The sequence below is a fragment of the Rhinatrema bivittatum genome, chromosome 1, assembly GCF_901001135.1.
Source record: "Rhinatrema bivittatum chromosome 1, aRhiBiv1.1, whole genome shotgun sequence".
In the NCBI taxonomy this organism is placed as follows: domain Eukaryota; kingdom Metazoa; phylum Chordata; class Amphibia; order Gymnophiona; family Rhinatrematidae; genus Rhinatrema; species Rhinatrema bivittatum.
This window is the reverse complement of record NC_042615.1, coordinates 483067970-483080687: the sequence shown is the minus strand read 5'-3', so window position 1 is coordinate 483080687 and position 12718 is coordinate 483067970. Positions and strand designations below refer to the sequence as shown.

The 12718-nt window shown below is 49.9% G+C and overlaps 1 protein-coding gene across 5 annotated transcripts in view; it reads left to right on the top strand.

Annotated features, from left to right (window-relative positions):
• Positions 1-12718, top strand: part of KDM5C (lysine demethylase 5C) — a 314227-nt gene that overhangs the window by 279329 nt on the left and 22180 nt on the right. For all 5 annotated transcript variants that reach the window (XM_029607393.1, XM_029607421.1, XM_029607412.1 and 2 more), the window contains 5 exons: positions 592-729; positions 821-1363; positions 1558-1615; positions 1865-2064; positions 2167-2379. In XM_029607393.1, the coding sequence (XP_029463253.1) occupies positions 592-729; positions 821-1363; positions 1558-1615; positions 1865-2064; positions 2167-2379 (1152 nt within the window). The remainder of the gene's footprint in view (positions 1-591; positions 730-820; positions 1364-1557; positions 1616-1864; positions 2065-2166; positions 2380-12718) is intronic.

Here is a 12718-nt window from a genome sequence, read left to right as displayed (position 1 = left end):
GTTTCCAGTTTAATCCCAACTCCTTCTACATCCAACCTGCTGTGATCTTCGGCTGCATCATTTCCTCAAACATGCATCACTGCTAACTGCATGGACAATGACTCAGCCTCTAGCTTGCTAATTACCCATATGTGAGGACTAGCATCCTGCTTGTCCTGGAATAAAGCAAAATTGCTTACCTTGTAATAGGTGTTATCCCAGGACAGCAGGATGTAGTCCTCACGGAACCCACCCGCCACCCCGCGGAGTTGGGCCTCAGACTTTATTATTTTACATTTGCTAACGCTTATTGCTACATACAAGACTGGAGTGAGACCCCTGTGGCAGGGAATATCATGGCATGCCGGGCATGCTCAGTAGCTTCAGGCAGCCAGTTAAAAGCTTCTAGAAACTTGCCAGAAGTTTTTCCCGCTTAAGGGCTCCGTGAATGACGTCACCCATATGTGAGGACTACATCCTGCTGTCCTGGGATAACACCTATTACAAGGTAAGCAATTTTGCTTTCTTGAAATATCCTTCCTTCCCTTCCACTCTTATTGATATCTTACCCATACAGTCACTCTTTGAACTCTCTTCTTTCTATCCCAACAGGTGCTGTGCCCATGTACAGATGCAGACTCTGACAGTTTTAAACGCAGTAAGCGGAAGCAGAAGGAGCTAGGGCTGTATAAATCAGACACAGAAAGCTTAGGACTTTCAGCACAGGACCTCAGAGACCCCGGATCAGTAGTAAGTAGCCAGGATCTGTAACCATGAGCCAGGGCAATTGGGACGGAGGAATCTCAGGTTTCACTTCCTCACCCCCTCTTCTTTTCCTCAGATCCTTGCCTTTAAGGAAGGAGAACAGAAGGAGAAGGAAGGGATTCTGCAGCTGCGGAAATCCAACCAAAACAAGGCATGCATGCGGGCACTGAATCCTGAGGAGCAAGTGGAGCTCTGTATATGTGGCCAAGCCCCCACGGACCTCATGCTGCAGTGCAACCTCTGCCAGGACTGGTTCCATGGCTCTTGTGTGCCCTGCCCCAGAATGGGTGGTCAGAAACACTCCCTGGCCTGGTGGGACTGGTCCACAAAGTTTCTATGCTCTCTGTGTATGCGCTCACGCCGGCCACGCCTAGAGACTATACTCTCACTGTTAGTAGCCCTACAGAAGCTGCCAGTGAGGCTGCCAGAGGGTGAGGCGCTTCAGTGCCTGACAGAAAGAGCCATCACCTGGCAGGACCGGGCCCGGCAGGCACTGGCGGCCCAAGAAGTGGCAACCCTTCTGGAGAAGTTGAGTGAGCTGCGGCAACGGCTGCAGAGTGACATGACCAAGGAGATGGTGGCCCTGAAGGGTACTAGCTGGAACGAGCAGCAACAGAAGGTAAGCATGGCCACAGGCCCACCCCCTCCCCCCCCCTCTTCTCTCCCCATCAGCAGGTGTAAGGAGAAGCTTTTCTTAGTATTGGAGGTGGGGATGCTCTCTCTCCAGAACCTGTTCCCTGGATGAGGTTCTGTCCTGTTTTTACTGAGATATGCAGTGGTAGCAGTGTTATATCTATTTCCTCCTCCTTCCAGAAGGTGCTGCTTGAAAACGGAGACAAGGTGACTGAGAATGGCAACAATGCACCTTCAGGTAAGAGGACTCCTGCCTTCAGCCCTGCTCTGCCTATTAGTGTCCAGGCTGGGTCAGCCACTGATCTCTCTCACCTTTTAGGAAAGAGGCGACAGTCACTGATCCTGCTTTCCCCTGGAGGAAACTTTGGGGGGAGAGGAAGGCAGTCTTGACTTCATGTAGTTATTGACACCCCCCACCACCTCCTGTAGGAAAAGGGGTGGTGGAGGAAAGAAGCAATAACTGATTGTTCTCCTGTTTTCCTCTCAGACCTAGATGTGATTTCTTCTTGCCTTCCGCGGCTCTGTGGCCCAGTCCTAGAACTGTCTGATCCTGCCCGACAGCAGCTGGAGGAACTAATGATGGAAGGAGACCTGCTGGAGGTTACCCTAGATGAGGAACAGGGAATCTGGAAGGTCCTCCAGGCAGCTCAGCCACCAGACCTGGACAAGCTGCACAAATTGATCGAGGTAAGAGAAGGAAGAATTGCAGCCTGTGAACAGAGGGTGATACCTGACCAGAGTACAAGAGTATCTGACTCATCCCTTTTCCCTTGTGTGATCCTTCCTCAGATTGAAAAGGCTGAGCGGCAAGCAACAAAGGGGAAAGGCAGGGATGCCGAGAAGAGGAGGAAACGGCGGTGTGCCAGGGGTCAGTCCCCACCCCAGCCCAAGGAGGAACTGGAACCAAAGAGAACCCGAGCCAAGCTGGACAGTCAAGAGGACCCAGATGAAGAGGAGACAGGGCAGGAAGTAGCTATGGAGTGTAATCAGAATGGAAGAGAGGTGAGCGAAAGAGGGATGTAAGTGAATGGGTGTCAGGATAGGAAGTAGATTGAATAAAAGAAAGGGGACATTTGGTGGGCATCCAAGAGAAGAACTGGTGAGGAGATGGGGGAATGATCTTTCTCCCAGGCAAGCAGGATGTCACATGTGGGTGACAACATCAGATGCTAGAACTTTGACTGGCACACTGAGCATGCCCAGCATGCCACTAACCCTGTGGCCATACAGGGTCCCCCTTCAGTTTCTTTTTTTCCGCGCAGCAAGTTGCCTTGTGGTTAGGAGCTCTATGAGAAATTTCCTCACAACTTTCCTCACGGAAATATTTGAAGTTTACCTTCTTAAAATCACCCTCACCGGGGTCCCCCATCATGCTCTGTTCCCTCTGATGCTCGGTAAGTGTTTTTCCCGCGGTTTGCGGTCTGTTCCTGGTGGCATACCTCATGGTGCCCGACGGTCATCGACCACGTGCCCGCCATTTTTTCGGCATGGCGACCGGGTTCAGAAAATGCCTTGAGTGCCCAAGGACCATGTCCATCATGGACCCACATGATGTTTGTGTTTTGTGCTTAGGTCGTCGCATGACATCAGTCGATGCCTCAGTTGTGCACAAATGACCCCCAAAGGCCGGCGTGCTTGACTGGACAAGATGGAGCATTTGTTTGCGTCGAAACATTCTGCTTCATGGACTCCAGCTCAACTGGCACCGACCAGAGAGGGTCCATCGACCTCGGAAACGCCCCGCCAGGAACATCATGGAGCGGGTGACCGTCCTTCACAGACACCCTTGAAGGCATCGGCATAGTCATCCTCTGTGCTGGAGAAGGACCGGACTGAGCACCAAGGGAAACATAGTCACCGGCACCGACATACATCCCCACCCAGAGCCAGCACAGATACTGCAGCGGCATCGACTTCATCGAGCCGCCTGCGAAGAGGGCCCAAGGAGAGGAGCCCCCCCTCCTCCTCTGGACCCGGACCCCGAGGCGTTCCCCTACCGATATTGGTGCCAGATACGGAGCCTCCACAGATCCCTGAAGAGTCTCCAGTAACGCCTAGCCTGCCTCCTACCCCAGGTGCAGTGCTATCCATGCCAGCCTTCAGGGAGGAGTTGGACAAACTAGTCCAACAGGCAGTTCTGAATGCCCTTCAGGGCTTCCATTCGCCACCGGTTCTGGCCCCCATAAGGCACCGGAACCGGCACCCTCGATGTTCGCATCCCTCCTTGAGCGCTAGGACACAATCATCGATGTCCTGCCGACTCAGCCCATGCCATCGGACACGCTGACATCGAGTCAACTGTCGAGGCCTCCCCAGGTCCCAATTCCCATACCTGGTTCCTCGGAGGAAGAAGAGGGAACTTCTGGCCCGATCCCAGCATGGGATCCACCGATGCTGGAGCCTGTTCCAGGGCCATCGGGACTGGTGCCTAAGTGCACTTCATCCACCTCGGTGCCGTCTATGCCGGCACTACCTCCGAAGCTGGTGCCACATCCATCGATGCCACCTCGACATCCATCGATGCCTTCTCGTCCTCTAGGCTCTGGCATCCTTCCTCCCTCAGGAATATTGGCGGGAGAGGAAGAAACGGAAGGTAAAGGAAGGGAACACAAAGCTCCTAGTATTACATCGCCTGAAGCCTTTACTTAATCAGGGTGATTTCCGTACTGTGTTGCAGTCTCTACTATTTTGTAGTTTAGATTACTGTAATTCTTTGTTTTTAGGATTACCTGCGTCCACTACTTGACCTTTACAAGTTTTACAGAATGTAGCAGCTCACATTCTGACCGGAAAAAAGAAATCCGATCATATCACCCCAACTTTGATCAACTTACACTGGCTGCCTATTGCATCTAGAGTTAAATTTAAATCAATTGCTATGCAATCAAATTACATGTCCCCCAGAGAAATTTACGTTCTGCCAATAAAGGTTTACTTACCATTCCAGCAGTACAATCAGAACAGCTGAATGAAGTGAGGGACATGGAACATTCTCCCCGTAGAGATTTGAATGGAGACAAATTTTAAACAATTTAAGAGGGCTCTAAAACCTTGGCTTTTTAAGGAGGCTTACCCCAAACTATCTTAAATTCTGTTCTTATGTCATGATTTTACAGTTTTAACTATTTTTTTCTTGTTTTATAGAAGATGGTTTGGGTGTTATTGTTCCCACCATACATTGGTTATAAGATAGGAGGAGGGAGGGATAGTTGTATGATAAGTTTATTTAATTGTTTTATGAGTTGTTTTTATTTGAATGGTTATAATTTGTTTTATTTTTTAGTCCTAGGAAGTTGATTTTAGTATATTTATTGTGCAGCATTATTTATTGTTGTGAACCGTTACAATGGAACCCGAGTGACGGTATACAAAAAAACAAATAAAATAAACTCCCTATGATCCATGTGAGAAGGCATCCTCGAACTCAAATCTTCCAAGGACTTACTCTCAGAGCCTTCATCCCCCAGAAGAAAGGCGTCTATCTCCTCCTGAAGACCTCTCCTTTGCCAGCTTTGTCAGAGATGTCTGAAACTATTCCGTTTTCATTGGTAACGGAGGAAGACGCTCGCCACAAGATGCTGGAGATCTTAGAATTTGTAGGCGCTCCAAAAGAGGTCATGACAATTCCAGTGCATGAAGTTCTTCTTGATCTTTTGCACCGCTTATGGGACCATCCAGGTACCATGCCTCCAGTCAACAGAAAGACTGATGCTACATACCTGGTCCAGCAAGTCCCAGGATTTCAGAAAAACCAATTGCCTCATCATTCTGTAGTGGTGGAATCCACCCAAAAGAAGGCTAAAAGATCCCGTCCACATTCCTTTCCTCCTCCTGGTAAGGAACATAAGGCACTAGATGCATTGGGGCGCAGAGTCTTTCAAGGGTCCATGTTAATAGCGCGACTAGCTGCATACCAATTATACGTGACCCAATATAATAGAAATCTCTGGAAACAAGTCCAGGAATTTGCAGATACGCTATCTCAACAACATCAAGAAACCTTAACTTCCATCCTACAAAAGGATGAAAGTTAAGGTTTGGAAGCAGGTAAACATGAAGTGAGAGCTGCTTACGACTCTTGAGACAGCTTCCAGAGTCTCGGCAACGGGCACCAGTGTTAGACGCTGGGCCTGGCTTAAGACCTCGGACCTATTCCCGGAGGTGCAGGACAAGCTTGCAGATCTCCCATGTACAGGAGAAAACTTGTTTGGAGACAAGATTCACGACACAGTGGCCCAGTTAAAGGACCATTATGAAACCCTGCATCAGCTATCCACTGTCCCTTCAGAGGTACCCTCCGTAGCCAGCAGGGCCATGTGTAGGGACACCAGGAAGCAATTCTATAGACCACTCAGGTATTATCCTCCCTCGTCCCGTGCTCGACCTGCTCGGGCCTCTCAGAGAGGACATGCACAAGAAACAAGAACTCCTAGAGCACAACCAACTCCACAAGCTGGTCATGCGACTGCATTTTGACTCCTTTCCAGAGAGCAGCAGCCACCTCCCCCTGATCCCACAACCCAATTTACCAGTGGGAGGCTGCCTTTGCCATTTCGTAACCAAGTGGCACCCAATTACAACGGACCAATGGGTGCTGTCCATCATAACCCATGGTTACCGTCTAAATTTTTCAGCGGTACCCCCGGACTCCCCACCCAGTCCAGTGGGGAGCCGGGACGATCACACAGGACTTCTCGAATCAGAACTCTCAACCCTTCTGTATGCCACTGCCGTGGAACTGGTTCCCTCGACTCAGCAAGGGAAAAGGGTTCTACTCCCACTATTTCCTAATCCCCAAAAAACCCAGCGGCTTCCAGCCTATTCTGATCTCTGTTCCTTAAACATATATTTCTTCACAAGGAACAATTCAGAATGGTGTCCCTCAGCACCATGCTCCCCCTACTACAACAGGGGGTTTGGCTCTGCTCTCTAGTCCTTCAAGACGCCTACGCCCATATTGCCATCTTCCCTCCTCATCGTAAATACCTGCGATTTGTAGTGGGTCACGGTCACTACCAATACAGGTATCGGCACCCCGAATGTTCACGAAGTGCCTGGCAGTCATGGCTGCACACTTATGCCGCAAGGGCATCCACGTCTTTCCATATCTTGACGAATGGCTCATAAAAAGCCAGTCCAGGCAAGAAGCCCTCGACTCCCTCAATCTCATTATACGGCTCCTGCACTCACTGGGGTCTCTGATCAACTATCCGAAATTCCACTTAATACTGTCTCACCATCTCTCCTTTATAGGAGCAGACTTAGACACCAAAGTGGCCAAAGGGTTCTTACCCAACGACCACACAACCACACTGTCCAACTTTATTCGCAGTCTATAAACAGCCTCGGCTCGCCAAATGCTTATATTCCTCAGCCAGATGGCATCAACAGTCCACGTCACCCCAGTGGCCCACCTAGCCATGAGACTGACTCAATGGACCCTAAAATCTCAGTGGCACCAAGCCACTCAGCCACTTTCGTCCCTTGTCCACATAACCAACCGGCCTCTTCTGTCCCTTGCTTGCTGGACACACAAAGCCAACTTACAAACAGGTCTTCCCTGCAGGCAACCGGCTCCTCAGGTGACCTTAACCACAGATGCCTCCAACCTAGGTTGGGGAGCCCATGTCGAAGGCCTTCAAACCCAAGGGACTTGGACAGAAGTCGAAGCAACCTATAAAATCAACTTTCTAGAGCTTTGAGCGATGCGGTATGCCCTTTATGCATTCAGGGACTGTCTATCCAGCAAGGTCGTCCTGATTCAAACAGACAACCAAGTAGCAATGTGGTACCTGAACAAACAGGGGGGCACAGGCTCTCATCTGCTCTGCCAAGAAGCAGCGCAGATTTGGGCACGGGTCCTGTCGCACTCAATTCTATTGCGAGCCACTTACCTAGCAGGCACACAGAATGCAGTGGCGGACCACCTCAGCTGAAGTTTCCAGCCCCAGGAGTGGTCTCTGGATCCCTCTGTTGTGGGGACAATCTTCCACCGGTGGGGTCAGCTGGACATCTACCTCTTTGCGTCCAGCCAGAACCGCAAAATGGAACGATTCTGTTCCCTACACAGGGACCGACGAGCACAAACCATGGATGCCTTCACTGGTTCCTGGAACACAGGCCTGCTATATGCGTACCCTCCGATTCCACTAATAAGCAAGACTCTCATGAAGCTACAACAGGACTGAGGCTTAATGATACTCATAACCCCGTATTGGCCACGACAACTCTGGTTTCCCATACTTCTCGACCTCTCTGTCCAGGAACCCATTCGCCTAGGCATGGTGCCCAATCTCATAACACAGAATCACGGCAAGTTGCACCACCTGAACCTCCAGACCCTGTCCCTGATGGCCTGGATGTTGAAAGTTTGATGATACAACTCCTCAACCTTTCTAGTAGCGTCTCTCAAGTCTTCGTGGCTTCACAGAAGCCTTCCACGTGGAAGTCTTAACGCTGTAAATGGAAGAGATTCACCGTGTGGTGCACACAGAAAGGCTTTGATCCCTTTTCTTGCCCCACACAAGCACTCTTAGATTATCTCTGGCACCTCTCGGAATCTAGTCTCCAGACTTCATCAGAGTACACCTCATTGCAATCTCGGCTTATCAAGGAGTAGGGGATGCCCCAATAACAGCTCAAACCCTTGTGAGTTGCTTAATGATAGGCTTACTACAGCTTAAGCCTCCTCTACGACCACCAGTCGTGGCATGGGGGACCTCAGCATAGTACTTGCACGGCTCATGCCTCCTCTTTTTGAGTCCCTGCACTCCTGCGAACTCGGATATCTTACATGAAAAGTAACTTTCCTAGTAGCCATCACGTCTGCTTGCAGAGTGAGTGAGTTACAGGCCCTTATGACCTACTCACCCTATACAAGGTTCCTCCATGACCGTGTGGTTCTTTGCACTCACCCTAAATGTCTTCCTAAGGTGGTAACAGATTTCCACTTAAATCAGTCCATAGTCTTGCCCACTTTCTTTCCAAGGCCTCACGCTCACCCGGGTGAGCGAGCTCTGCACACCTTGGACTGTAAGCGTGCGCTTGCATTCTATTTAGACCGCACTACAGCCCACAGGAAGTCCACCCAACTCTGTTTCTTTTGACAAAAACAAACTTGGAGTTGCAGTGGGAAAGCAGACTCTCTGCAACTGGTTGGCAGACTACATTGCTTTCTGCTACTAGCAAGCAGGCCATCCACTTGAGGGACGAGTGAAGGCACAATCAGTCATGGCCATGGCAACGTCAGTAGCACACTACCGTTCAGTACCGATTGCCGACATCTGCAAGACTGCGACATGGAGCTCTCTCCACACCTTCGCAGCCCATTTCTGCATTGACAAGACTCCGTCTTTGGCCAGTCTGTCCTAAAGAACTTATTCCCAGTGTAAACCCAACTCATCCTACCTCGACCTGCTGTGAATTTCAGCCTGCCTCATCGTGGCCACAGCACCCCAGTTGTTGTGCCCGTTGCACATGTGTGCTGCTTGGCCTGCTTTGTTACAGGAGTATGAGTCGGCCTGTAGCTTGCTATTCACCCACATGTGAGGACTACCATCCTGCTTGTCCTGAGAGAAAGCAGAGTTGCTTCCCTGTAACAGGTGTTCTCCCAGGATAGCAGGATGTTAGTCCTCACGAAACCCACCTGCCACCCTGCGGAGTTGGGTTCGATACAGTTTTCTTATTTTATTTTTCACTCATACTTTTTGCTACAAACAAGACTGAAGGGAGACCCTGTGTGGCCACAGGGTTAGTGCTATGCTGGGCATGCTCAGTATGCCAGTCAAAGTTCTAGAAACTTTGACAAAAGTATTCCGTGACAGGGCTTCATCTGATGATGTCACCCACATGTGAGGACTAAAATCCTGCTGTCCTGGGAGAACACCTGTTACAGGCAAGCAACTCTCCTTTATCTCTTCCCTGGCCTCCCCTTTAAAATCCACTTTGCATGTTGGGCCTTATGTTTTTTTTGTGTAAACTATAAAAATCCAAACCTTTGCAGTGAATCCCCCTATAAACAATATAAACAAACAATTGGTATTTCAATAGTTTCCCCCGAGCTCTAATGTCCAGTACCTCTTACATGGGTAATAACCGCTTTTGGTTAAAACTCAAAGGAAAGACATGTACTGTTTATGCTCTATATATAGCAACCAATTTTTCAAATATTTATTTTCTTATGCAAATTGATTAAATTTTTTATTTTCTGATTAAATGATTTTTAATTTTTCTTTGCATTCTAAGGTACTTGTCCCGATTTAACAACTCTCCTGATGTGAATCTGCTTGATTTATGTAAAAGGTGTATTCAGAATTTCATAACACTTATCTTGCTTGCTGTCGTTTTTGTCGAGATACTCCTTGCTTGCTCTGTTTTTGTTGAACCATATGCCCACCCGACACTGGCAGTGTTTCAGCGTGTTGCATCTGCTTCAGGGGCTGGATTGCTGCATTAAACACATTAAATGTAATCAGTAAACTGACTGGAAACCAGAGGAACGGCATTACCATTGTTCACTTATTTGTGATGGCATCTCAAATCTTCTAACTGCCGTCTTCATTGTCAGACTGTGTTCGGCTCTCTGCCTTGCTATTTAAATGGCTGTCCTCTAATCACTTTCTCCAAATAATGCCCGCCTACTGTATGAAGTTGCCACTCTTCCAGTCCCATCTCAGAAGAATACTGAATTCCCCAGGGCATTATATAATGTAAGCCTTCAGTCTATTACGCAAGGTTCCCATCAATATAGGTCAATAGCCCTATGTGCTAAATACTATTCCCTGTACATACCCAGATCAGTCCAGACCGTGGGTTGAACCTCATGTCCAGCAGATGGAGACGGACCAAAACTGTAAGGGTATCCTATATCAGGACAGAGCCCAACCCTACACCTCTTCAGTATTCGTCTGTCTCCAGCAGATGCAGGCAGCTGAACCCTACGGTTCCCCTCCTTCTTCTTCTTCCCTTAGTTTCCCTGAGGGGATCTTCTTTCCTTTCTGGTCTGGATCAAGCAAGTATTTAATTCTTGGTTAAAAAAAAAAAAAATTCTCACACAGCTTGGTCTCTCCGCTCTGCTGGGAGCCGGGGGGGGGGGGGGCTTGCCCTCCACTATTTTCACCCTAGGCTCCTCTTTCCCGGTGACCATCTGGGGTGATACTGGTGGTCCAGTCTCTCCCCCATTGGCTAGCTGTCCACTGTTGAACAGTACCCTTTGGCTTGTGAGGGAGTACTTTCCCCTGTTTTTGCTAAGCTATTAAAAAAAAAAAAAAAAAAGGTACAGGCAGGGTTGGATTTTTCTAATTTGCTTGTTTTTATTACTGCTTAAGCACTGAGGACAGCTCCGGCAATGTTCAGAGTTCAGTCGCTGCCTCTGCTGACCGGCTTCAGCCCTGCACAGCTCAGCTGTTTTTACTTTTTTAGTGATTTTTTTTTTTTTTTCAGCACTGATCCCGCATCCCAGCGCCTGTAAGGCCTGTAGAGAGCCTGCCACGTGGCTCTCCTGCGGAGGCCTCTGTTCAGGGTGCCTACCAGGTGGGGAGGGTCCCTCATCGGTCCCCATGCCCACAGTGACCTGGGGACGAGTTCCACGCCCCGTGGCCAGACTGTTCCCGGCCCAAAAAACCGTGGGAACGGCGGCCATCTTGGAAGCAGGCTCTAATGCAGAATCTGATGTGCAGGAAGAAGGTGAACCCGATTCTTTAGTTTCCCCACCGGATTTGAGCTCTCCCTCATTCCCCGAAGGGGGTGCCTGACTTTTTCCTCCCCCTCCCCCTGGGAAGTCTGTCTCGTTTCTCCGCAGAGTTTGTGCTCCTTATGCACAAGTCCTATTTAGCCAGCTTACAGCAGGAGGAAGATCCATCCCTGCCCCCCCTGCCAAAAAGCCTGCGAATTTCCCCTCCGCAACTCCAAAGGCGTCGGAGGGACAGGGCTCGGTTAGGGTCAGGGTGGTCCCAGGGGTCCCGCCGCCCCAGGACCCCCCTCCCAGCCACCGCCGGCCCCGACTCTGGATCCGGGTGTTGATCCTTTACTTCCTAATCCCCCCCCTCGAGGGGGACGATCCTCTGGTCCTACGTTTATTTCAAAAGGAGGAACTGGAACTGCTCATTCCCTTCATCTTGCAGGAACTGGGAATTGAGGTGCCACCTGCGGATACGGTTACAGCCGCAATGCCGTCCAACATGGACCCGGTCCTGGCGGGACTTAGGGTCTTCCATGTACTTTTCCATTTCACCCTATGCACAAACTGATGCTCCTTAGAGAATGGGAGTCCCCAGAGGCGGGACTCCGAGTGGGTAGGGCTATGGACAAGCTCTATCCCCTCCCTGAGGACTGCTTGAATTTACTTAAGATGCCTAAGGTAGATTCCTCTTTCGGTGGTTACCAAACACACCACCAATCCCGGTGGTGGGGGCTACGGCTCTGAAGGATGGCCAGGACCGCAAGTTCGAATTTTACCTCAAATGCATATTTGAGGTCTTGTCCTTGGGAGTTCGGGCTACAAACTGCGGCAGTCTCATGCAGCGGGCAAGCCTTAAGTGGGTTCAGCAATTACTCAGCACCCAAGACCTCCGGTCTGCAGAGGCAGAGCTGGCGGATCGCTTAGAAGGAGCGATTGCGTATGGGGCGGACGCCCTTTACGATCTTCTGCGAGTGCAAGCCAAGGCCATTGTCTTCACGGTTTCGGCCAGGCGCTTCCTCTGGCTGAGAAATTGGTCTGCTGACACCTCTTCCAAAGCGCAGTTGGGAACTCTTCTCTTCAAGGGACAGTTGCTTTTTGGTGAGGACCTAGAGCAACTTGTCAAATCTCTGGAGGAAAATAAGGTTCATAAGTTGCCTGAGGACCACCCGAAACAGTCTAAGCCTTTCTTACCGTCTTGCACTCGATTCAGGGGGCAATGTCGTTTTAACACCAGAGCACGTGGTTCCTTCCCGAGAGGTAATGCTTACCGATCTCAATCCTGGTCTTGTTCCTTTCGGGGATGCCGACCCTTCAGGGATAGTAGCCAGCAACACACGGCCACAAAGTCCTCCTCCCAATGAAATGGGGCCGGCTCATTCCTCCGTTCAAAATTAGGTGGATGGCTGTGCCAGTTTCTCAAGGAATGGGCCAATATAACAATGGATCAGTGGATCCTAGAGGTGTGATAGAAAAAGGCTATGCATTAGAATTTGCTCGAGACCTCCCGGATCTTCACCTAATCTCCTCCTGCGGAAGTCGAAAGAGGCCTGCGGTCGAATGGGGGCGATAGTCTCAGTCCCAGTGGAAGAATAAGGGTTCGGCCAATATTCCATCTACTTCATCATTCCCAAAAAGGAGGGCTCCTTCCGTCCAGTTTTGGAT